This window comes from Phaethon aethereus (genome assembly GCF_964289735.1).
Source record: "Phaethon aethereus genome assembly, chromosome: 7".
Classification (NCBI taxonomy): Eukaryota; Metazoa; Chordata; class Aves; order Phaethontiformes; family Phaethontidae; genus Phaethon; species Phaethon aethereus.
In genome coordinates this window covers 26,284,865-26,309,554 of record NC_138583.1, presented here as the reverse complement: position 1 = coordinate 26,309,554, position 24,690 = coordinate 26,284,865, and the positions used below count along the sequence as shown (strand labels likewise).

Sequence of the window (24,690 nt, the reverse complement as noted above, 5' to 3'; positions counted from 1 at the left end):
AGGCCTGGTGGGAAGTTTAGCTGCAATTGCTGAATACCAATAAAAAAGAGACAAGTTGCTTAGAACGGTGTTACACAATCACAATGACTTAAGATTCGCTCATTTTGCTCACTGTCTGTCTTGGTTTGGAGTTCTTTTTTTGTTGTTGCGTTCCAAAAAATGTTTGCCCCAAGGGAGGCACCTGGAAACAAAAATTGCAGCCCACAAGGTCAGAATAATCAAAGTTAGAAACCACCAAAAAGCCACTTAAGAAGACCCTGCTTGAATACCTTAGAAACCACTAAAGTTGAGTTCTTACAATAGAAAGTATTCGACTGCTTCAACATTTTGGAGCTCCTTCCTGCCCAGCCAGCAGAAGCAAGTTTATTTCCCAGATATTTAAGCACATTCCCAAGAGGGAAACACCTCTCCTGCTCAGGCTGAAATCCAGTCACCAATAGGAAGAGCTAAAGCAGCTGATAGACACCACGTGTTTCATACAGCCACAGGAGGAAAATGCCCAACGTGGCTTCAGCTAAAAATAGCAAATTAGTAAAGATTAACTAGCTAAGCTCAATATGGGTACAACTATAGCTTTACGATCGCAAACCTTGCAAAAGCGAACTTTGGAGCTTTAACTACTGGCCCAGGCTACCAGGAAGTTCATTTTTCCATAGCCCAAACAAACCCCCAAATCGCTGTATATCCCAACAGCCTCTTCCATCCGGCTGCAGCGTTAAGTCAACGCCAACTTGGTGTCCTCTCTGTGCAGCACTTTGTGTTTTGCTTAGAGTTTCTTCATGCACAAGCCAGCACAAACCTACCACATTAAGTCTGGAAGAGCTGAAAATGGTCCCACCTGGCCATGTCTTCTCCCTACAGTCACCTTGTCATCCAAGTGCTAAACACAATCCTCTAGAAGACCAGCCCAGAGCTGGATGCAAGTCTCTGCTTCTGCGAGGAAGAGTTCGGCTTCAGGGGAGAAGAAACCCTGCTATATTTCTAAAACTTAGCTTCACAGAAACATTTCTGTTTTCAAGGCATTTTGACTAAGAAAGCTCTCTGAAAACTTTCTATTAGACAAAGGAAAAAACCCACACTAACACACACACACACCCCGCCTCTAGGTGATTTAATTCTTTTCAGGGCTTGGAAGAGTGTTTTTCCAGGTAGTATTTTAACTCATTTGAGACAAAACACGCAGGCCAGCCCCCAAGCTTGCCTTGTCAGCACCCTCAGGCCATGAAGGCTTCAACGCCACCAACCCGGCCAGCCCTAGGACTAGCAGCACCCAAAACCTCGGGAGCAGGAAACAATTCCCCAAAACTCTCATGGCTGGGCCCCGAAACCGGGGGGCCGAGGACCAGGGGAGGAAGACGGGAGCCCCCACCGCGCCCCGGCATGAGGAGGGGCGGCGAGAGGGCCGAGTCCCCCCGGTATCAGCGGGGAGGGGTCCGAAGGCCCCCGCGACCCCAGCCCCGAGGAGAAGGGCCCCCCCAAACCAGACGGGGTGCGGGGGCTTGCCCGCAGCCGGGGAGCGGGGCGGGGGGGAGACGGGTCCCCGCAGGGCCCGGCCGCGGGGCCGCTCTCACCTACGGGCCAGGGCCTGGGCGGCGGAAAGTACTTCCGGGCGGCGGCCGGAAGTGTGCGCGTTGCCGTGGCGACGGGTCCCGGCCGCCATGGCGGTGCCGAGCTGGCTGGAGCGCCTGCGGGCTGCCAGCAAGACGGCGCTGGTGCAGGACGGTAACCGCGGCGGCGAGGCGGGATAGCCCCCTCCTTCTCCCGCGACGTGTTCCGGGGTGACCCTGCAGAGAGCGGGCGGGGGGATGGAGCGCGCCCGGGGAGGGCCCTGCACCCGGGACAGGGCCGTACACCCAGGGACAGGTGTATTCCTATTTACCCTCACCACCTGCCTTGCCTCTAGGGAAGCGGAAGATCCACTACCTGTTCGAGGATGGGAAGGAGATGGCCGAGGAGTACGACATGAAGAGCGGACAGTTAGTGAGTAAGTGATGCTCTCCACTGGCCCCCAGCAGACGTGGGTCAGGGCACAACTGCGGTGCGCATGGCAGCGGGTCTGCGCTCTCAGGACTGGGGTGTTGAGAGAGAGCACCTGGTCAGGAAAAAAAATCGCCCCTAAATATGCCTGTAGCTGAATCTTGCAGGGACATAAGTATGGTTCAGTTTGGGCCCAGGGCTGTCTGACTTCCGTGGCATAGCTTTAGCCCAGCATATCTCCTAAACAGCTTCTCTGTCACAACAGATTTGGAGAGACTAAATAGGATTGCCATCTTGCATAGCCAGGCACCACATCCGTAACACATGCTGGGGAGAAATACACTTTTTGGTGGCTTCTGAGACCGCAAACAAGCAAGGTGGAGGTTATGGCGCTTGTCCAAAACCACCTCAGCTGCAGCATGGCACCTGTTGCAACCCCACCATGGCTTCCGCACCAACTAGCAAAAGAGAGGCACTCAGTACAGAATTTCTGACTTTGGGAATAGGCCAGCTAACAGATCCACTGACACCAAAGCAGAAATGACTGGAATTAAGATATCTTCATATCATAGAATCATAAAATCATTAAGGTTGGAAAAGACCTCTAAGATAATCTAGTCTAACCATCAACCCAACACCACCATGCCCACTAAACCATGTCCCGAAGTGCCACATCTACACTTTTTTTGAATACCTCCAATGATGGTGACTCCACCACTTCCCTGGGCAGTGTGCCAGGCAACTTTAGCAGTCATTTGCTGGAAGAGTTCTTGCAGAACAGAATAATGAAAACCTTTCTTCTTCCTTCCACAGGTAGAAAATGGCGAGAGAAGAACACCCTTGGGGGCTCCGGCAAGTGGCAGGTTGAAGTGGGAGAGCCAACCTCGCCGTTCCTGGGAGCACTGGAACCTGAGCTCATAAAGGAAAGCAGCTCCAATGTAAGTAAAGGTCTGCAGGCATCACTGCACCTAAAACTACCTAGTCTTGTGCTTACAGCAGTAGTTAGTAGACCGCAGATCAGTCACATCCCCAAGAGACACCCTTAATGTGCCCAGCACTCTGCTACAAATCATCCCAAAGGTGCAGGGCTGGGTAGAAAGAAGGCATAACTTATATTCCTTTGGGGTCTTCAACAGGTGTGTAGTTTCCTTAAGTAGAGAAACTGTACTGCTGCATTGGCCAACTACTATTTTGGCTTCCAAAAAAGTAGGCTGAAAGGAAGGCCAGTGCCAGGACAAGTCAGTGGATGGAAAGCAGAGGTGACTACAATGAAAGGTCAACACAGGCAGTACAGAGCAGACTGCTGCCTAGCATAGCATGGCCTGTTTCATCTTCACATCCCACTCGCTTAGGGGTCAGAGGTTTTAGTCGCTCACCATCTTTTCTACAGACTTGAAACACAAGCACAGCCCTGGACAGCAAATTGAGGCAGAGCCAGGACTGAATCCAGCAGATCCCTAGGGTAGGAAGAGCTCGGTATTCAGTTGCCTGTGAGGAAGAGGCCCAGTTTCCCTGTAACCCTGCACGGCAAAATTCCCTTGCTGAATACTTTCAGCCTCCTACAAGCAGGGCAGGCAGTGCCCTGGGTAAAGGCAGAGCAGCACTAGTTCTAGGAAAGTGATGCTCAGGCAGTTTGAGTTACTCCCTAATGCTCCAGTGTAAAAGAAGAGCTACTCCCACATGGAGCCTCTCGAGGTAGTACAGGAAGACACGGAGACAGCTGGAGGGGCCTTGCTAAGGGTACTTGTTTCCTGTAGCCTGTCTTCATGAGGAAGGACACCCTGACCAGCTTCCAGTGGCGGGTCCGTAACTTGCCCTACCCTCAGGAGGTCTACAGCATCTCCGTGGAGAAGGAGCAGCGCTGCTGTGTCATCCGGACCACCAACAAGAAGTCAGTAAGCACAGCACTGCTGGTGCTGACAGTCCCTTGGGGTGAGCTGGCACAGAGGGCAGGCTAGTGATTGCACAAGGGGGTTGTCCTCTCTTGCCTTCTGTCTCTAGCATGCAAGGGCTGAGGAGCCACAGCTATGTGCCTCCTGCTATCCAATTTTCACTGCCAACTGCCCAAGACATGTTTACAGTAGAAACCCTTAAGCTCTGCGCTGGCCTTTGCAAACTTATCTTACCTTTCCAATAGCATGGTTTTTGCCCTGTTCTTTTCCTGTCAGATGTCACTCCCCTAGAAAAATAAATTAAGGGCCTTGCAGACCTTTTGAAACTAGAGCATCCCATCTTTTCCCTCTGACACAATAATTTCATCTAGTCATTGTATCTCAGAATACACGAAGCTGCAGGATTCAGCAGGTACGGCAGAGTCATGGGCACCCAGACAGACCGATCTCCCTGTGTAAACCTGTCCTGTAGTCACAATGCCAATGACATGATCTGGAGGTAGCAACAGAAAAAAAAAAAAGCCAAACTGAATCTAGAAAGGAAGCATCACAATATTCTGCCAAAAGAAATTTGAGATGGAAAGGGAAAAGAGGAAAAAAAGAGCATGCTGTTAAGCGTCATTTTTACTGTGTCATTACATGGTCTTTCTCTTGGAACAAGAAACACACTGTGCCCCAAAGCATTTACAGCCTCAGTGAGATAAGCCAGGATGAGCAGTAGTGTTGGGAAGAGAGAGCAAAGAGCAAGTATTAGAAGGATATTGGAAGAAGAGTGAAAGCTATTTACAAACTGTGATAATACACCAGTATGGAAAGCTGGACAGGCCACCCTCTGCTTGCCTTCGCTCCCCAACATTGCTGCAAAACAGAGAAGGATCAGATTCATGGGTAAAATCACTCCCGGTGTTTCCCCATGTGTCCCCTGCTCTCTGTAAGCCGCCCTTTGCAGCTGGCTGTAGGTGGTGCTGTTGGCAAAGAACTGCTCCAGTTTGGCCACTGAACGCCTTTCGGATAGCGGGACCCGCAAGTCTTCGGGCAAGGCTTTACCACGCCGGAGACCATGGCATGTTTGAGCTCTGCACATGAGCATACCTGGATGCTCGAAAGCAGGACGAGGCTAGACAGGAGAAAGGGGGAGCCTGTCCCATGAAAGCAGCAAATTAATTGCAGCTCTAATACAGAAAGATGCTGGCCTGAATGCACATGGAGGGATTCACAGAAGAGTGGCCTTTTAGTAGGGAGACATAGGTAGTAAAGATGAATGAGGTTCCTGTCAGCCACACGTGGGTACCCATGGTGCCAGGACAGGAAGGCAATATGTGAGCGGGCATCCAACCCCCTACTATCACAGAGAGGCATATCTACTCCCAATCCTACTAATAGTAGTGTGTATGTGGGAACTTCCCTGTCTGTGTAGGTGCTGTAAGGTTATAACGTACCACTGAGGCTTCACTGATGCCCTAACTGACTTCAAGCTTTTTTGTACCTCTCTCAAGAAAACAGTAGAGTCCCCCCATGCAAGCACATACACATTCATAGGCTAGTGCCAGAGATAGCTGAAGGATCTGAAAGCAGCTCAAGGCCTGCATATGAAAGCTAAGGACTTTGGGAATTCAAGCTGAAAGTTGCCTTGCTGGGGACAAGAGCAACTTTGCTGTCAGCAGGGACAGACTCCAGCACCAGAACACTTAGTACAGGCTCCAAGGTATCTTACATCATTTCTCCTTAGTCTCGGCCAGGGCAAGGCACCTCTCAGCAACTAATTCCAAGATAGCAACAAAGGCATGGAGTCCACGGAGAGAACGCACATCGCTACGGGAGAGAAAGGAAGCCTTGGAGCCTTTCCAGCCCTTGGATGTCAGCCACACGGCTTCTGAGCAAGAGAGCAGCGCTGACCGCCAGCCAGAGGCACAAGCAACAGGATGGGTTGCCAAGTCACTACTGAGTAGCTCAGCTCTAAATTCTCAGCATACCAGTAGCAGTTTTCCCTACAGGCTGACAAAAAGTGGGTTTCCAGTAGGAAAATAACAGAGGTGACTTCACATATGCACCGTGGATCTCAGGCCAGGACCCTGGCTCAGAGTGCAATACTGCCCTTGGCCATGGGGTGAGAGGCGAGGGCAGAGAATCTGCCTGCCTTAACAGGGATAACCACCCATCAGCTACCTCCACAGCCCAGACAGGAGCTCTTCACTTCCACCAGTCACTCCCGTTCCCTTTAGCCACGGCCAGGGCTGCTCAAGTGGGATTTGCTTAAAACCTCTTGCTGTAAAATAAATCCATTAAACTAAACTCTAAAAACAAACCCAGAAAGCCACCTCCCCAAACACCAAACCTGATTCAATTATTGTAGCGAGAGGCAGTGGTAACGTTAGGAGGAGGAGGGGGTAGCCAGGCAGATCTGGTTTCCTTTGATCTTGTCACAGATTTTAGTTTGAGGCCAGCCAAAGCCATTCTTCTCCCCTTCTTCTTAGTCCTGGGGCAGCAGAATGCTGCTGTTTCATTGATGACTCCCAAGGCCCTTTGAAACAGTGGGTTTTTTCTACGTACTGCTTTTTTTCTTCTGTCTAATCGGTAAGAAGTTAACACTTCCTTAACATGTCTTTGTGTTCATCTAATCTCTGCTGTTTAACCTTTGACATCTCCCTTATTATCCATGTCTGCCACCTTTTCCAAATACCGACAGCAGTGACAACACAGAACGGTTTGAGCCCTGCGGTAACAAGCTGCGTACATTCCTCCCACTGCACCAGGAGAGCCATTTGCCCTTTGTAGCTGTTTTCACCATGACTTGGAAAATAAACTGCAATTTGGGCAAAGGTAGCTACAGAGGCCAAGCCTCATGCACAGCCAGCTGGATGGAGAACAACCCCTCCATGGCATGATGGCAGCCACTCCCTGTTCCTGCTCTGCTCTGGGTACCTCAGTACCAGCTACAGGCCAATTCCTTGGAGAGGATTGCCCACAAGAGTGCTGAAAGAGACTAAGAACCCAACTATGCCTCTACACAGGCGTAAGACCACCAACAGGTATATTTGGTGCAGCCCCAGAGAGAAGCAGCAGATGCAGGGCAAGCCATGCCAAGGAAGAAAGGTGTCAGGCAAACACAGACACAGGTCTACAAGGTTTTGGTCCCAAAGTATAAGCTGTCTAGGCAGCTAAGAACCGCTCCAGTTCTATCTGAAACATATCACCTTTCCTTCATACTGAGCAAAGCCCAAGGTTGGGTCAGTGCAGAGACACCGACTGGATAGGATGCTGGCAAAAAAACTCTGTCCTCTGCTTGGATGTGAGAGGTGATTGGGACACTGGGGTAGAGACCAAGGAAAGTGCAACTAGGGGAGCTGGGAGTGCAGAGGAGCACCACAGCCACCATGGGGGTTGCATGGAGATGCTGCAGAGCAGAGGCTCAGGTGACTGTGGGCAGCTACACCTAGAGCTCTGTGCCCAGGGGTATGCCTGAGCACCACCGTGATGCCAAAGCGGGAGGTGATTTAGGAAGCACAGCAGAAGCAACAGACCAAAAAGATGGGTTTAAGAAGGATTGCAACACAAAACGGTGCATCACTCAGGAACACAAGTCACAGGGCAGAAGGGCTTTGACAGCTGTTTTGACAAGAGCTAATGGGAGCTGGTACTTAGAGGGAATGAGAGGCAGCAAGCAGGGACGAAGGGTCACTTCTCAGCAGGACTGAGTACTCTGTCCCTAACCATGTCTGGCACTGCTCAAGGGCAAGCTGAAGGGATCAAGCCTGCTCTCACACACCAAAACCCTTCAGGACTTTGCCAGCTCTGATTTCTAGTTTGGAGGTTTAGTTTCTAGTGCTCCTGCCAGCCGGGGGACACCAGCTGGCACACAGCATGGCACAGGGTTCTCTTGCCAGTGCTGAGGTCTATTTTCCCCATCTACCCTCCTAGGAGTTTCCCTACTCACTGCAGACCTCAGTACCCTGCTTGCATGAAACAAAGGCAGGCACAACAGAGATGCAAGAATACACCTTGCAGCACAGTATTGTGTAGGTCAGCACTGCTAGCATGGGAATTGGAACCCCACCTTTCTCATGTCTGTCTCCTCTCTTATTTGTAGGTACTATAAAAAGTTCCCTATTCCTGACCTGGACCGATACCAGCTCCCTTTAGATGCAGCTGCCCTGAGCTTCACCCATGCCAACAACACCCTGATCATCACGGTGAGGTTTTAACCACACAGAACAGCACTTTGCCCTTCTCTTTATGTCCACAAAGAAGTTAAAATTCTTACTTGTGGGGAAACGAGGCAGAGCAGGGAGATCTGCTGACGGTCACTGATGAGCCCCTTTCTCTGTCACACAGTCAGTTGGGAGTTTCAGATTACAATGGACATGCTGACACTAGCCAGGACAGGCCAGGCTGCAAGAGGGGCCCTGCTTGCTGCTCAAGGTGACTTGCAGGTGGAAGGGTGTCTGTCATGTCCTGTTTTCCATGTATCCCCTCCTTTAGGCCTGAGCAAGCCTCCACTATCAGTGACAGCAAGTTTCTTTTGCCTCAGAGCATAAGCGTGAAGTCCAAGGATGTACTGCACTTAGAGGTCTCACAGTCTTAAAAAAAAAAAAAATCACCTACCTGTTTGTGTTGGAGAGGACACATTGAGAGGACACACTTCCACACACACGGCAGAAGTGAGAGACTAGCAAAACAGGCACTTGTTGCAAGGAGCAGAGGCAGACAGATGCTTTTGAGCAGCAGGTGCTTGTCATCTTAAATGTAGAAGTCAGCTACCCAGAGGGCATCCCCTCTGAGGGAAACCTTGCAGCAGAGCTGGGGGTGCATGTGCAGAGGAAATAGGCCAAGAGGAGCGCTGTGAGTCGTTCTGAGCTTCTGTTTGCTACAGGCCAAACCCTCGTCAAAAAGCACCTGCATCCACTACTAAACTGCAGCTGGGCGAGGGTGTTCTGAGGGGAGGACAGAGGAACTGCGACTCTTACTTTTGCCTGCCTTTTAAAAAAATGCGAATTATACATATATATACACACACACACATATATATATATATATAAAAAACATGTGTGAGCACACCAGGGATCTGTGTGACACAGCTTGCCAGAATATTCCAGGGGAATTTGGTGGCGGCCAGGACTCCACATCCAACTGGAAAGTTTTACTTGCGCTGTAGAAGACACTCCAGATCTTGGCAAATGTCGCTAGCATGATGGCACCACCTCTCCAAACAGGCTTCGGAGGCAGCTGGTAACAGAAAGGCCTCCCTCAGCAGGAGGGCCCCAGCTGTGCTGGTAGCACCCAGCCCCAGTTGGTCTGCTTGGAGCAGAGGCTGAACCGGAGTGCTAAGGGCATTTCTCTCTGTTTTACAGTACCAGAAGCCAAAGGAGATCCTGGCTGCAGAAGAGCAGCTGCAGAAGGAGCTCAAGAAGATAAAGGCAGCTAACAATGGGGATGGCGACTGTAAGACCCAGTAGGCAGTGGCTGCCAAGAGGCTGAGATGGGGAGCAACCCTCTGGCACAGCTTCATGGTATTTATTTTGCCTTTTCTAATAAAAATTAGTCCTGTTGTTAATAGAGCCATTTGGAGGAATCTTTGCAGGCCCAGGGAAACAGCAGGGCAGTCGATCTCTTTACTGCCCGGTCTGCTGATTTACGCAGACATTTACGACCCTCCTGTGAGTTGTGGGAAGCTGCAGGGCGCAAAGGAAGTGCACTGCACCCGCAGCCAGCAGCCCTCTCTCCATCCTTCATGAGCAGAAGCCACAGGAATGCTGGGTAGTTCTCCTTGGAAATTTCTTGTCTGCCACCATCACTGGAGGCAGTAACATTTGGAAGGCAGTAACAAGAACCCCCTCCTCACGCCCCTTACCTGCCTGGGATGTGCCTGGAAGCTGCTCCCTCCTGTGCTGTTGTGCAAGCTCTTCTGTGCAGTCAGAAGGATGCTCTGGCGATCCTGGTATCTCTGCAAACAGCACCAGTGCTTAGACCTGAATGGGCACAGCCTATGAAGCAGGGTGAAGAGGAGGATGCCCAACTGCTTCCTTACCGCCAGCCACCCGCAACTTGATGTGCGGAACACAGGAACTGAAATGCAGCTGCCTTCATTTGCATGGCATGGAGGGGAAAGTGGTGACAGGGGCCGCCGGCCAGCTCAGGAATAGCAGCAGCACACCCCTTCCACAAGGGCCCAAACACGGCCCATCACAAGCCTCACTGCACAGACAGCACCCCATGTCCCCATGCACAGGGACAACCCCAGCAGTGCTGCTTTAGCCACTTGGCCTCCAACCAGCTACTGCCTCCAGCCTGCACCAGCCATCTCACTGCTTAGCTCTCTGCATGTCCTGCCATCTCAGTTCATATTTGAACAGCTCCTACCCAAACAAACCCTACTTTTAAGTGAGCAGCTCCCCTGGTGAGGGCTGCTTTCAAACCACAAAAACTCCTTAGAGTCTGAGTGGCATCCCCAGTTAGAGCCTCACTGCTGGGTGGCTCCAGGACCCACCTGCATAGCCCTCCCAAGACAACAGAGGCACCATCAACTGGCAGAGCTCATCAGAGCCAGCCCCATTCCCCAACGTCATCTGAGATGTGACAGTGCATTCTTCTATCCACCAGTGGGGTGCCACCATGGGGCTGCAGCTCTGCTTCAGGCTTCAGCCAAGAAGAACCTAAAAGCATCTACAAGAGTGCCAGGCCCACCAACATGGGCTGCAGAAAGGGGCTGGCAGCAGCAGCAGTGTTGCAGGAAGGGCCGTCACAGAAGTCATCGCCTGCACCAGTGATGCTTGTTCACCTCCTCGGCTGACATGCTCTTTCCTGCTCCAGGCCTTGCCCAAGTCCCAGCACAATAAAGAACCTCTCCTCCCACCCCACAGTTACTCTGGTTCCTTCACAGCCTTTCCCTGGGGACACTACCAAAGACATTTAATATCTCCATCCCTCCCTCCCGATTTCATTAAAGGACCTGTAACACACCAGGATCTGAGAAAAAAAAAACAGACCTCCCCCCCTCCCAAGCTGGTGTCTCACATCCACTGGGAATGGAGGGCTGCCTTCAGGCTGGTGAGGAGCTGGTTAGTTCCACTCCCTCCCTGCTCAGGCAAAGGCTCCAGCAAACATCCTCTTCCAATTTTTGTGCATCATAAGGGAAGAGTAGCCTCTTGACAGTGGACATTACCTATTAAATTCTAACAAAGGACCATGCTGTGTGCATTGCCCTAGAAGTGCTCCCTGTTTGTGATACAAAACCTCTCCTTTACCTACCCAGGATACCCAAACTCACAGCCTAGTGGAGTTCATGCACCTCCCTCCCCAAGGGGGACCTGACCCCAGAAACTGCTGCATTCACCCACAGACATCCACATTCATCAGGACAGCACACTGAAAGCTATGGTGGTTCTGAGACCAGCCTGGGTGCCAAAGGCTGACACAGGAAGGAGCAGAGCCCACTTAGATGTGCCTGCAGGATCCCAGTAAATCACATCACAGCCTTGGTGTTTGCACTAGTCCAGCTTGCTGATCCATTATGCAGGCAGCGAGTTGCCGATTCTACTTCTTGATTTCTTATTTGAAGAAGTGACATGAGATCCAAGATCCCAGGGACTGCCTTCAACACAGCAGTGTCACAGGGTCTAGCCAGGGAGAGAGGTCTATTAGACATGTAGACAACATCTGAAAATAGGCCCAACCTCCTGTGCCCAGCCAGGCCTCTGTGATCAGCATGTAACATGATCAGCATGTAACATCGCAGCCCCTTTGGAATTTGAAACAAAACATAGAGTCTCTTTTGTTTCCCTTCAGAGTTTTATTTAGCAAAATGCAACTGTTTCAGCCCTGCTAAGTGCACAGCCTGACCTGACGGCCAGCTTGGGGAGGCATACACTGAAAGCAGGGCTGGTTCTGCCTTTTAGCTCAATTCTTGCTCTTGGCTGTGAGGGACAACACAAGCAGCTGTCAGGAGAGCAAGCGCAGGTGAAAGGTGGGCCCTGCTCCAGGCACCTTCCCCTTCCACCCCACACACAGCCCAGACTTGCTTCACATGGCTCAGAGCTCAGCTGATCTCAACCTGACCAGCACACACAGCTGATAGGGCATCCCGGCTCAACTTGCCCCTCAAATGCTGTATCCACAGAAAAAAAGGAAAAAGAAGAAAAAAAGAACACAGTTAATAAAACAAACCCTGACTTGCAAAAAATAAAAAGAGTAAAGGACAATTGGCCTTTATTTCCACTAATGGGCAGGTGAGGTTGAGAAACTCTGGCCTTTTGTGCACTCTTCAATGTAGCTTTCTGGCAGGCAAAAAGTCCCTTCAGAAGCGTTGGGGCCATTCTCACCTCTCCTGCCCTGCGATTCCCTGAGCCAAGCGCCAACTTTGCTGAGCTGGGGTGACCAGAAGCAGCTGTGGTGCCCTTCACGGGGCCGTGAAGTCTAGGACATGCAGGGCTGATGCCAGGGCAGCGTACAGGTGGGTGGTACTGAAACGGAGGCAGTACACTGGGCTGCTGGTGGGTGAAGACAGGTGAAAGCTCTGCAAGAAAATAGAAGAATCAACCTTTCAAGGAAGAGGTCAGCCCAAAGATCCCAACCAGTGTTACAGACCCAAAGGCCAAGATGCCTGAGCAAAGCAGGTTTTTGCCCTGCATGTTAGGTTTCCCAGGGGGGCTCACCCCAAAGACAGCCCAGCAGCCCCCTGCTCTTCTTCCAAAGAGACACATGCTGCCAGAGAACAACTTGGAAGCTCTGTTGCTGCCTGGCCTCTGGTCGGCCCTCACCTGCAGGCACCGAGTCTGACGCTTATCCCAGAGGCGCACCACGCCATAGTAAGAAGAGCCGCTGGCAATCATATGGTTCTTATCACTCCTTATGCAGTACAGGGCACTGTCATGGGGCTCTTCCCACTCCTGGACACACTTCCTGCAAGAGCAACAAAAACCTGAGCGGGGCTGAGCCTCCACTCCTCCACCACTGGAACTGAGGCCCACTTTTCCTGAAGGAGCTAATTCACAAGGAGAATATAACTGCACAAGGAGAGCCCAGGAGCCACACACAAGCCCCAGACGGCCCAGGGTAGGCTTACCTGGTGCTGGTCCTTATGTCCCAGTAGCGGATGTAGGTGTCGTACCCACAAGAAAGGAGAAGGGAGGGTGTTTCGTAGAAGACATCAAGAACTCCAGCTCCACGGTGGAAGTCAGTCCCTAAACAGGTCAACAGCTGACCGCTGCAATGAAACACAATAGGGCAAGAGTCATTCAGAGCAAAGCACCCTTCCAATTCAGCTGGCCAGAGCAGAGATGGTGTCACACAAGTCTCCTAGATCTCACTTCTGTGATTTAATGGAACTCAAAAGCCTGCACAGTTTTCCTCTCCCTCCCCCAGCTTCTACTACTGACTGGGCCACCTAACTGTCATGGAGGGTGACCAGCAAGAGTCATGGCTGTAAGAAGAGCCAAGGAATAGGCACAGCTGACCCCCAGCAGAAGGGGATTGTTTTCCTTGGGAGAAGTGACCAGTACTCTAAACAATGGGGCTCCATTTCCATGGGAGACAATTCTCAACTTAGTCAAACACCAGATAATCTGCAACAGCTACTTACCTGGTCAATCCCATCCCAGACTCCGTCCTTCAAAATACTGCCCACTGGGTTATTTCCCCATATCTGACACACAGCTCAGATCCACAGACAAAGCAGACTCTCCCAAACCAGTTGGCCATGGCTGCTCTCCTCAACTCCCTCCAGTTACCCTGCGTACTGCAAACGCTATATCTGGGGCTGAACATGACAGGTCAAGAACAATCACCCCAGGGCTGCTCTGGAGATGACTTTCCAAAGGCTAGCTTTTTTTTTCTGACCCCTTCCTCCTTTTTAATTCCTTGCTTACTGTGAAAGAGCAAAAGCAAGATCTCCATGAAGGTCTAAGCCAGATGCTTTGTGGCTGTACCACTCTGCTGCTTGCTCATGTGCAGAACAAGCAGCTCACCAGGTGGATGGTGTCTGGTGAGGGCCCACCTTGCCAGACTGCAAGAAGGAGCTTGATCCCCTTCCTATCAGGCACATGGCACGGCCCATCCCCAGTATCACTCCACCTGTCCCAGCAGCCAGCAACACCCAGCCATGGCAGACTCTTGGGAATGAAGGGGACAATCTGTCCAGCTGCTTGAATCTGCCACTTATTGCAAACCTTCCTCTTCTCCCTCCTCACACCCTCTAAATCAAAAATGCTGGACACAATAAATCTTGAAGCACCTGCTTTTCAAACCCTGCTTCATGACCACCCCTCTCCAATAGGCTCTTGGTTCTCTGGACAATGAAGTGGTCCTGAAAGCCGACAGCACAGATCCCGCAATGGGGTCACTCCCAGCATCTCCCCCCATTATTTTGTTACTTTCTGCTCCTTGATCCAGCATCATGCAGTTCTGAGGCACATCGCCAAATGCCTTAATTCTGTCTGTAATCTGGGCTAAAGCCCTCATCGGGGGATAAAGACCACACAAAGGGAGAAATAGAGTCCCGGGAGATGTTAAAACAAGTAAACACCTTTGTGTCAGGAGAGAGAAATCGCTGATAAAGCAGATTAGCGCCTCGAGCCCTGGTGTCCCCAGATCAGAAGGCGAGCCCTGGCCGATCTTTGCAGCCAGCACGCTTCTATGATCACAGAGCTGGCGGCATGCTGGGGCCAGCCTGTTTCCCCACAGTCACTCTCCAAAGAGCAGATTATGTAGAATAACAATTTCTTTGTGGCTGTGTAATTCCCTCCGTGACCGTGGCTGTGGGCAGCTACACTGGCCCTTGATGCCAGGACCCTAGCAACCATTTAGAGAGGCCAACCAGCCCTAGCGATGGCCCCCCCCCTGCAAACCTCTTGGACAAGCTTTAACATCAAGTGCATGAATTAATCCCCCCCAACACGAATCCAGGGGTGCTGGCTTATTGGACTTTGTGTTTCTCCAGGCAAAAGATCGAGGGGATTCCAGGCTTCAGCCCTTTGCAACCTTCTCACAATACGTTAACCCTTGGAAGGTTACTTGCAAACCAACCCAGCAGCAACTCTGCACCTGTGTGCAGGTAGAGAGGTTGAAGCATTCACAGTCTGAGCACTGGGAGCAAGAGCTGCAGGGTTTAGGCTGGGGCAGATGGGTCCTCAGCTCCACCATGGAATGAGACGTGGATGGGCATCTGAGCTCTGGCACTCCCCTGCCCCTCCAAGCACACAGATCCCCTCCATCTGCCATTCTGCAAAGCCAGCAGGACAGGCGGACATGCACACAACCCTCCTCAAGGCTTCCACAAAACCTTCTCCCTCCTACAAGTTATATGTAACTTGTTATATGTTGTAAAACACACAACAGAGGAATGAGGAGTCAACTGCTCTCCCAAACAAGAACCCTTGGACTACCTGTGAGATGCATAAGGGGCCAGACTGCCCAGCCTGCAGAGTCCTCTGCCAGTTGCTCAGGCAGGAGCAGGGAGTTACTTGCAGGAGATGAGCTATCTCAGTGAGCCCTAGGCAGCACCAGCAGCTTGGACACCTTCCTCCCCACTTCTGCATGCTACTACTATTTTTTTTTTTTTTTTGTGTTTCACAGGGTAGCCTCCAGACGTGCTCTGAACACATGGCACTTCAGGAGAGGAAACCAGGACAGGCAGCTGCACATGGGCCACACAGCCCAGTAGCACATTCCGGGTATCCGAATATCTCCTGCTACCTAGCTGAAGGCTGCTTGTGTTATTTCCCCTCCACCATTTTCCCCTGCTAATACACCTTTAATATGTAAACGACTAAGTGAGCTGAGGGAGAGAGGAACACTGTGCTGAGGAAAGGCAGCAGGATGCAGAAGCACATCCAGGGATCTTTTATTCACTGGGACAAGCCCTCTTCCTCCTCTCAGGTGCTTGAAACAGGTCACAGCAGATGTCCTTACAACTTCCCACCTCTAACCAAGCACCCATCCCACCCAGAGTGAGCCTGGCCACACTAAAGCTTGTCTTCCATCTCCCAGACCAGACCTCACTCTGCAGTGCTGCAGAATGGCAGCAATTTTTAATAGCAGCCTGGTGACGTCTCCAAGTGAAAAATTTCACCATCAAAGAGATAGACACAGGGACACAAGAAACCAGAGAGTCTGGATTCCTGCTTTTAGAGCTTCCTGTGCAGCACTGAGCACCACCCAGGCACCTCGCTCACAGCATTTCCCCATGCCTTCACACCTCAATGCAGTAGTACCCAAGCATCCCAGCAGTCACACCTGTTTTCCTCCCTCCACTTCCCTTTCCAGCCTAGGCAACAAGAAAGATAAAAAAAGGGGGGGAAAATGAAAAAAAAAAAAGAAGGATTAGCTTTTCTCTGTAGGCAGGAAAGGAGCACAGATTGCAATTTACTGCAGCAAAGCAAACCTTGCTTTGCTGCTTTGTTAATCAGTTCAATTCTCCTGCCCCAAGAGTAGGTCAGCCAAAGCAGCTTTCAACTGGGAGGTCCAGCCCCTGCATGCAGCAGCAGTCCTTTAGTCCTTTAGCAGTTTACAGAAACAATATGTGAGTTGCTACAGTGAAGCACTTATAAACTGACACCACAGAAAAAATCATACTGTGCTGTACATTGGGTACATAAATCAAAAGACCTAAGTGTTCTGGCATGAGCACACTTAAATTGATAAAGATGCAGAACGTGATTAATATGTCCCATTTTTCAGCAGATTAAGGTGTCTCTGGACCAGCTACCACCATGCCAGGCTAGCTCCACATCCCTGCAGCATACGCAGCCATGCTGAGCCCATGCTAGGAAGGGAACTCTCTGCCACAACTCTCCCAGCCTTGGGATCACAAGTTAATGCCCACAAATTGTCCAGTCTTTATTATCCCAAATACTCTCTGCCTTCAAATCCCAGTCCCCAACAGCTTCCACTTCCTAGGGAGCAAAACCCACACCTAATCCTTAATAACCCATAAAGGATCACGATAACCCATCAAGGCAGCTGATCCTCAGCACTTCAGGAGCCAGGGTGCCCTGTCCTTCTTATGCGCTAGGAAGGTTAGTCAGCAAGTGACTGTAAAGCCCAAGCAGGGCCAAGCATGGAAGGTCCACCCCACCTCCCCACCACGCCCTGGCCCACCAGCCGTAGCAAGTAGAGACTGTTTCTCTCCAAGGCCTTCTTTGGGCAAGCCAGGTAGTTAGCTGCGCAGGTGGTGCAAGTTTTGCTATGTTTCCTGTACTGAACAGCCTGTTCCAGATAGTGCCAGGGTTCAGTCCCAGTGCTGGATGGCACCGACAAACAGCTCTGCACCAGTGGAGCTCTGTGGAGCAGAATCACAAATGAGACAGTCCAGGTTTCCTGGAAAGGGCAGTCTAGAGCCAGAGCTTTTGGTTTCAGCACCTTAACCACAAGCCACCTGGGCCAACACAGTGCCCACAGACACATGGGTAGGCCTCCGGTGCCGAGCAGGAAACTCACAGATATTCCTAGTTTCTCTTAAGCATCTAGACAGACTAAAATCACATTGGCTATAATCCAGTACCAGCCCACAAGGAACAGAGCCAGAGCAAATCCAGCAGCCCATTTCGTCCCTAGCACAGGAAAGCTGTGTTAGCATCAGGCTCTGGACTCCTCTCTGGACTCTTGATAGAACAAGATGTTTAAATAAAGCCTCTGTGCCTGGGAAATGTATCAAACTGATGAGTCCAAAAATGAAAGGCATTTTGTTCAAGCACTATAGAGAATCATTTGATTCATCTCCACCAATTCCCACGTTCTTTAGAACACAAGACTTTTCAAAATTACTTTTAAAACAAGCTATTTGTTTGGGATTTCCACATTTCACTCTTTTCTTCCCATGCTGGAAATCTAGCCATGAGCATTGCTATCGTGATACCTCCAGAAAACAGGAGCCTTCTAGACTGGAACCAAAGTGAACTACCAAGGAATAGCAGAAACAAGCTGGTTTAAGTTGTTTTTTTCTTGGTTTTAAAAACAGCTTAAGGCTCTATTCCTCCTCACCCCAGAAATATGAACACAAAATAAGATCAGTTATGGCAGAGCCCAGATGGTTAGTTTCCAGATAATCCATGGATTATCCACTGCTGTCACCAAGTTAAAGCCATATACAGCCTCCCAAGCCACAGCTATTACTTGTGTGACCATAAAAGCTCAAGATTTCCCTGAAGTCTTGCTGATAGCTGGAGTGCAAAAGAAGTCTGCACCTCCCTCCCTGTAACCTGCCCATTTGCTGCAGGTCTTGGCCAGCTGTTTACAATACACATGAACTACACTCCAAAAGCTGGGATGAAACAATAAATACTTTTCTCCCCACCCTCAAGTTCTAGTGACCCCAGTTCACCAGAACTGATATTGTACAAATATGCAAATTCTAGGAAACTGCTGCATTCAGAACATCTGCTGAAAACAGACGTGTGCAAAATGGAAGACATACTCATTCACTCTGGAAACCTCATCTGTGAACCATGATCATCCATCAAAGAGGAGAAGCTATCGCAGAGAAGCAGGTGACTATTCAGAAACTGAGCAGAGCTCTAAACCAGTATTTTAACCCCAATAACTACTTGCAACAAGCCAGGTGGGAAGCATATACTTAAAAAAAAAAAGAGAAAAGAGGCCTGTTCAGTTCAAAACTCTGTGATATTTGAGCTGAGTATCAAACAGAGAAAGGAAACATAATCCATTTTAAAACAATTATGGAGAGTGCAGCATTTGCACAACTTCTTTCATCCAATTTGGAGAGTGCACCAAAACCAAAGGGAAGAGCTGAGCCGTTGTCTCCTTCCAGGTGCTTTGCAACAGTGGCTGAGGCACCCAGGGGACACAGCAGCTTATGCCAAGAAAGGAAATGCTTGGTCAAACTACATCTATAACATACCTAGGGAGAAGCACAGATCCTTGGCAAAGTTATTCTTCATTGAGTTACCCTACCCCAAGGTTACCCCTACATTTAGCCAAGGCTACTAATTCCTGCAGGGAGATGTGGGATTGGCTTGGGAATTTTGAGGGAGCACTTCCATGTGAAATGGCTCAGAGATGCTGCTAAAAGTGATTTTCAGGAGAAATGCCTCTCTCAGCTTCCTCAGCGCAGCTGAAGGGGCTCGAGGCAGTAGGGGGGAATGACACCAATGATGGTTTGACATTGTGTCGGGGCGGGGGGAAGAGACAGAAGAGGGAGTTTTGCCTCTTTTCTTCTGCTTTCTCTGAATTGGCCCACACACGCTTTAAATGGTCCAATAAAAAGATACAATTTCTTTACCTTTCCAGCTCTGGGACCCTGTGAGTTTTTGTTGTTCGGGTTCCTGTAAGGTTAAGTTCAGAGGATAAACTGACACACTGGGCTATGGGAAAAAGCCAGTTTCTTCAAATAAAGCCTCAACGGTGCAAAAGAGACCCTGCTGGGGCTTTTATTTGGGAAAACAAACAGAAATGGCACCAAGCCCTTCTGCTTTACGAACCAATTTAACTATAAAACCAATGTTCTCCCTCTCGGGGGTGAGGAGGGGAAAGAGACAGGACATGACAATAGTCCAAAACCTTGGGGGAAAAAAAAAAAAAGAAGATAGGACAAAAAAGATTGTCTGTCCCCTTTTTTTTCTTGTCCATGGCTCCTTTTCTTAGCACACGTGTGTTCTTGTAAAAACGATTAGATTGCAATTTGTATAACATGGTGACCCCCAAATTCAGACATTTAACCCCTTTTCTCTGCAAAGAATGTCAAGAATGTCTTCTCTGTCTTTTCTTTCTAACAGGAGGAGTGGGGGGAATGCTCTCAAACTGTGATTTCTTGGGGGAAGAGAAAAAGAGGGAGGCAAGGAAAAGAAGCAGGGAATTCTCAAAGCCTCTTGCCTTTCGCCCCACTTGTGTGGGAACAGGCGGATGTATTGCTCCCTTCTGGACAGAGCTCTGCAGGTCTCCTTTAGTGGGGAGACAAAAAAATGGAGAGTCCAAATCAAAACAAAGCCATCTGTTTAAATGAGCTACCGCTAGCCAGTGGCAGAGGGGGTTCCTCATTCACTCCTTCCCATTCTTCTCTCTTGCCTCTGTTGATTCTCTCTCAACCCAGGGAAAAATAAAGATTGCTTTTGCTTTGGCTCAGAGGGATGAAACTGATTGATGCTCTTGGAGTGTCCAGCCCCCACCCACACTCTCTGATTGTTCGGGACCTTGTAAAGTTGTCATAAATACGCCTGAACAGGAGTGCAAAGGCCACAGCATGCCCTGGACAGGCACACATCCAAAGGGCAGGAGCTGGCCTCATGCTCATCTGTAGTGAGACGGGGACAAGACTGCCATGGGGAGGAAAGGATTTAGGATAAACACCTCTATGTTCTTCATCTTACAACGGTTTTACTTTTAAGTTAGGATGCACCAGAGTCCTCTTAACATGAGGAAGGCAGAAGGTGCCCAGCTTATGTGAGATGGTTCAGAAAGACGATGTCAACCCCCACCCCCCGCAAAATCAGTAAAGAACCACAAGGCCCCAAACAGGTTTGAGAACACATGCATACCATGGGAAATACATTGCACAGACAAGACTGAGGCTATCCGTTATAGCCAAGAGACAGCTCTGAACACAATGAAGCGTCTCTCCTGTTACCAGAGATACCCACCCACTTCTCTGTGACTGGATAAATCCAGTTTAAATGCCCGGGTGAAACAGACACCCCACACTTCTTAGAGTCCATTACCTTGCCTTTCGTTCTAGCGACTCCAGGTCTGAATTCATTTGCTTCCTTCACCCAAAAAACTCCTTTTGATAGTAAATTAGAGGATCTCAAACTTGTTTAAACCTTGGAGTTCAAAGCTGTGGAAAGAACGATCTTCTACAAAATGTGTTTTAGAACACAATGCTAAGAAGTCTGCTTGTGCATCTTGGGCCAAGCTTCTACATTAAAAAGCTTTTGTTGAAAACATTTAGCAAGCTTTATAACCAAGAACTAGAGCGACAGATTCTCATTTCATTTATCCACTTCCACACAAAAATTCTGAGCATGACAGGACACAAAGACAAGGAGGACTGGATTTAAACAGAAAAGCATCAGTAGTGATCAGCTAACCAGAGTGTTCAGTGCTATATATGGCAACTGTCAAATTATACTTGCTGTTTAAGAACAGCACAGGGAGCCCACGTTTTAAAAAGCTCTCCCTTCTTGTTGACAGTTGCTCATGTTCATTCACTCAATGACTCTAAAGAGCCACCAAAGTGGATGCAGATCAACATATGATGAAATTTGAGATAGCAACTAACTCTTGACCACCCCACTACACAGTGATGTAACTTAGCAAGGATCCCCAGAAGCACATACCAGAGATCCAGCATCAAGTTAGCAAACTTCAGCCAGCTGCTAATGATGGTAACACTCATGGTGGCTCTCAGAGAGAAAGAGCACAATGCAACAGCACTAGAGGCAAATACAGATTACTAACCTGCTCAGCAGCTGCCTGGCTACCCTGAAAGACTCTGCCCCAGCCCTCTGCCGAGGGCACTAGCCACACACCTGAATCTCCCTTCTCTTCCATTCCCAAGCCACTCATGAATCCTTTACCTCCCACCTCCCCAAAACTTGCAGACATCAAAGACACCTGCCTTGAACACCTGAAGAGCAGGGGGGCCTGACGGTCAAGAAATGCAACTCTCTATCTTCCCCTTCCATGCACTCTATTTTTTTTTTTCCCCATCCCTTTGAAAAAGGTGGCAGAGATAAATGGAGAACAAAGAAACAAGAAAAAGCCACAGCTTTGGCCCACACCCTGCCTATTACTTAAGGGGGAAGGAACTCTTCCGAAAGAGGAGGAAAAAAAAAAAATGTGCTCAGACACAATGGCTCAAAAGGCCAGGCAGCAAACCGGGCCACTTTGTACTGCTAACAAGGGAAACCTAATTACAGGAAGAGGGCAAAGAGGGACAGATAAAAGGGATACAAAATTTCAACATCTGTTGCCATAAAGGGATAAGAAGTGGGGAAACGCAAAGTGTCAGTTTGGTGTCAGTGACGGTCTAAAGCCACTTTCAAAGGGCTCAGGAGAGGGAGAAAAACCGAACAAGAAATTAGAGGGTTCTTAAACACAAAAACAAAAAACAACACTGCCAAAAATGCTTTCAGAAGTGGGGGAGGAGATGGATAAAGACTGGATATTTAAAAGGTAGAGGATCTGGGGTGGCTTGCAGGGCACAGCTAACTTTGGCTCAGTTTTCACAACAGCTCTCATGCCCTGCGTCTATCCTTTCCTGTGACACAATGTGACAATGTAGGACTTGTGCATTTGAAGTGTTTACAGCAGGAGGACTACCATGACAGACAGATCACTAGTGCCTTTCAAGCATTAGAGTTGGCAGAATAGCTCCAAGAGTTGCTGCAAAGCAATCTCTGGAGTATCCTACCTTATGGAGAAGCATCTTTGAGGCAGGGGCATTTGTCTCCTAAAGACATGAAGACCCCCCCAACAGGCTGGAAAGCAACAGTTCTCCACAAGCAAATGACAAATGCTGGCCTTGGAGCTGCTCCGAGTGGTGTCTCGTCCTCATCTCCCAAGGAGTTTAAACTCCCAAAGGAGATAGGAGGTTGGAAGAGAAAGAGGAACAGGATCTGAAGAGAGTTTTCTTTTCTCTTGCTTGCCATTAACTGGCTGTTCTGCTGAGCCATACACTAGCACTGGCAGATGAGACAGGAAGGTCTGAGCAGACAAAGGCAAAAGGGACAAGAGGTATCTGACCTGCAAGAAGGGCAGCTGCCATCATATCCTTCACTGGCACAGAGGGGCAAGGGGACTTGCAAGAGGCCAAGGCCTGTTACTTGATTCAATGACACAGGTTAGTATCCAGTGGCCCATAGTGCTAATTGTTCTCCTTTCCTGTGCAGGCCTCTTATCACCTAAGTTATTCACAGCCCCCCTCCACACACACACCTTGATCCTGAGGGGCAGTAAGTGCACAGCAACTTCCCCACATCTAAAAGCAATCAGATGGCACAATGTATCATCTGTGGGATGAGGTATGTCCTCCAGTCAGCTAGTCAGCTTCAAAAGCATAAGAAAAAATAATCCTCCTTCATTACAGGAGAAAGGGCCAGGTGTAGCAGCAGCTGGAATTTCAGCCATCAGAGACAGTGACTTGGCATTACGCGGTCATTCCCCTGCTTTAGACTCCCCTTGACAATTGCTTGTTGCTGCCTGTTGCGACTTTGATCCAACGCCATCATCTCAGCAGAGACAGAAATGAAAGACAGTTGTGGGGGTGGGATGCAGAAATAGGCGTTTCCTTTCCCCCCCTAAAAATTTCCTCATTACCAAACCCAACCAAGCCCTTTTTAAAGCCCAGAACATATTTCCAGGTGAAGATATTATCCCCTTCCTCTTGGAGGGATGAGAATGGCTGCCCCAGGGTCAGGGAACAGCGAAGGTCATAAAGACGAAAACATAGCATGACCAAGAGTGACAAGCACCAGCCAAGGACTTATCTGGCCTGGAACTAAGAAGATCAGTACACAAAAGGTTATTTAAGCTTTAAATCCTTTTGTAGCATGTTCCAGCTCTCAGCTGTTGGGGAAAAAGACCACCTACCCCAAGGGAAGAGAATGCCACAGAAAGTGCTGCAATGTTACTTACACACATCCCCATGCAAAAAAAACCAAAACAACCCAGCTAACTGAACTAAATGGTCTTGGACAGCACTAAACATCTGAGTGGTGCTAAGGATCCTGTAATTTTAAAGAACACATCTCAAGCATCGCTCTACCCTGTCTTTTTTTTTTTTTTTTTGGACAGAGAAGTTGCCTGGATCCATCTCCTAGAGATAGTGTCCTTGCTATGTTCAGCCTCTGTGGGTCAGACTCTGGCCTTCTGTGGCCAGAAATGGGTAAGCAGCAAACTTGGGGGGCCTGGCTCTGTCTGCCAGATGTTATTTGGACACATTGGGCATAGGAGGAGCTTCTCAGTCCTGGGTAGCTCTAAGATTGAGTTTCAATGGCACGCTCAGGAGCCTGACCAGGGAGACAACCTGCACAAGCCTCAAAGTAAGAAATCGCATTTCCCCAAGAGATTCCTTCCGGCAACCACTGGAGCCTTTGAAAGTGAATCCAAAGCTCTGCTGGGAAAAACAACAGTTTATGGAGAAGTCAAGACCTGGAAGGACAGGTCTGTACTCCCTTGCTGTGAATGATCACATCAAGCTTCACGTGCAAGTTTCCCAGCTGCGCTCCCTACACAGTCTCCTGCCCTGCACATGCTGACGAGACTCCCAGCTCACACACTCCAGGTCCCCAAAGAGGAAAAGACCCAGTGGCATGGTGCATTCCAGCTGTGACAGGTGAAGAGGGAAGAATAAGTCTGACACTCCAGCCATTGCAACAGAGGCCCAGTGGCCTAGGTTGCCTTGGCTTTTTTATTTGCCTGTCACTCAGGCTTTGACGTTATTGAAAGATCAAACTCTGTTGTGCCTGTTCATTACCTTAATCCTATTTTCTACACAGCTTTATTATATCTTCAGGCTTCCTTGGGAAAGGCTGTCAGAGAGGCTGTGGCAGGGGGGAGAGGGTTGCCTATCTCCTCACCCCTGTCAGATGCCTCTATTCAAGAACAGCCAGAAGACTTGATAGGCAGGGGTATCGCAGCACAGCCTGCATCCTTCTGGCGTACTCCAAAGGTACCATTTGACTAGGTCACCAAGAAACATGCACCACAGCTGAATGCACTGGCACTGTCTTTCCTGCTCTGGTTTGTCTTCTGTGGGATGCATCCTTTGCATAGTCTTTATTTTTGTTACTTCCGAGAAAAACAAACTGGTTTATATTTGTATTTGATGCTGTTGACTCAGACAGTCTAAACTACAGATTAGAAGGCAATTGGCCTC

The 24,690-nt window shown here is 49.4% G+C and overlaps 2 protein-coding genes across 3 annotated transcripts in view; one reads left to right on the top strand and one right to left on the bottom strand.

Annotated features, from left to right (window-relative positions):
- Window positions 1-1,658: 1,658 nt before the first annotated feature.
- Window positions 1,659-9,352, top strand: DPCD (deleted in primary ciliary dyskinesia homolog (mouse); the record flags this gene model as incomplete). Of its 2 annotated transcripts, none has more annotated exons than XM_082002227.1 (6): window positions 1,659-1,722; window positions 1,904-1,984; window positions 2,791-2,915; window positions 3,735-3,868; window positions 7,957-8,059; window positions 9,218-9,352. In XM_082002227.1, the coding sequence occupies 6 exons, from the start codon at window positions 1,659-1,661 to the stop codon at window positions 9,320-9,322; spliced, it is 612 nt and encodes a 203-aa protein (XP_081858353.1). In that variant the 3' UTR covers window positions 9,323-9,352. The 2 variants fall into 2 exon arrangements, with proteins under 2 accessions (XP_081858353.1, XP_081858352.1); XM_082002226.1 differs by having other exon boundaries at window positions 1,886-1,984.
- Window positions 9,353-11,586: 2,234 nt separating this feature from the next.
- FBXW4 (F-box and WD repeat domain containing 4) overlaps window positions 11,587-24,690 on the bottom strand; it is a gene marked incomplete at its 5' end in the record, with an annotated part of 61,126 nt that continues 48,022 nt past the window's right edge. The window contains 3 exon segments of the mRNA XM_082002367.1: window positions 11,587-12,378; window positions 12,623-12,764; window positions 12,928-13,068. Of these exon segments, the coding sequence (XP_081858493.1) occupies window positions 12,262-12,378; window positions 12,623-12,764; window positions 12,928-13,068 (400 nt within the window). The 3' untranslated portion in view covers window positions 11,587-12,261.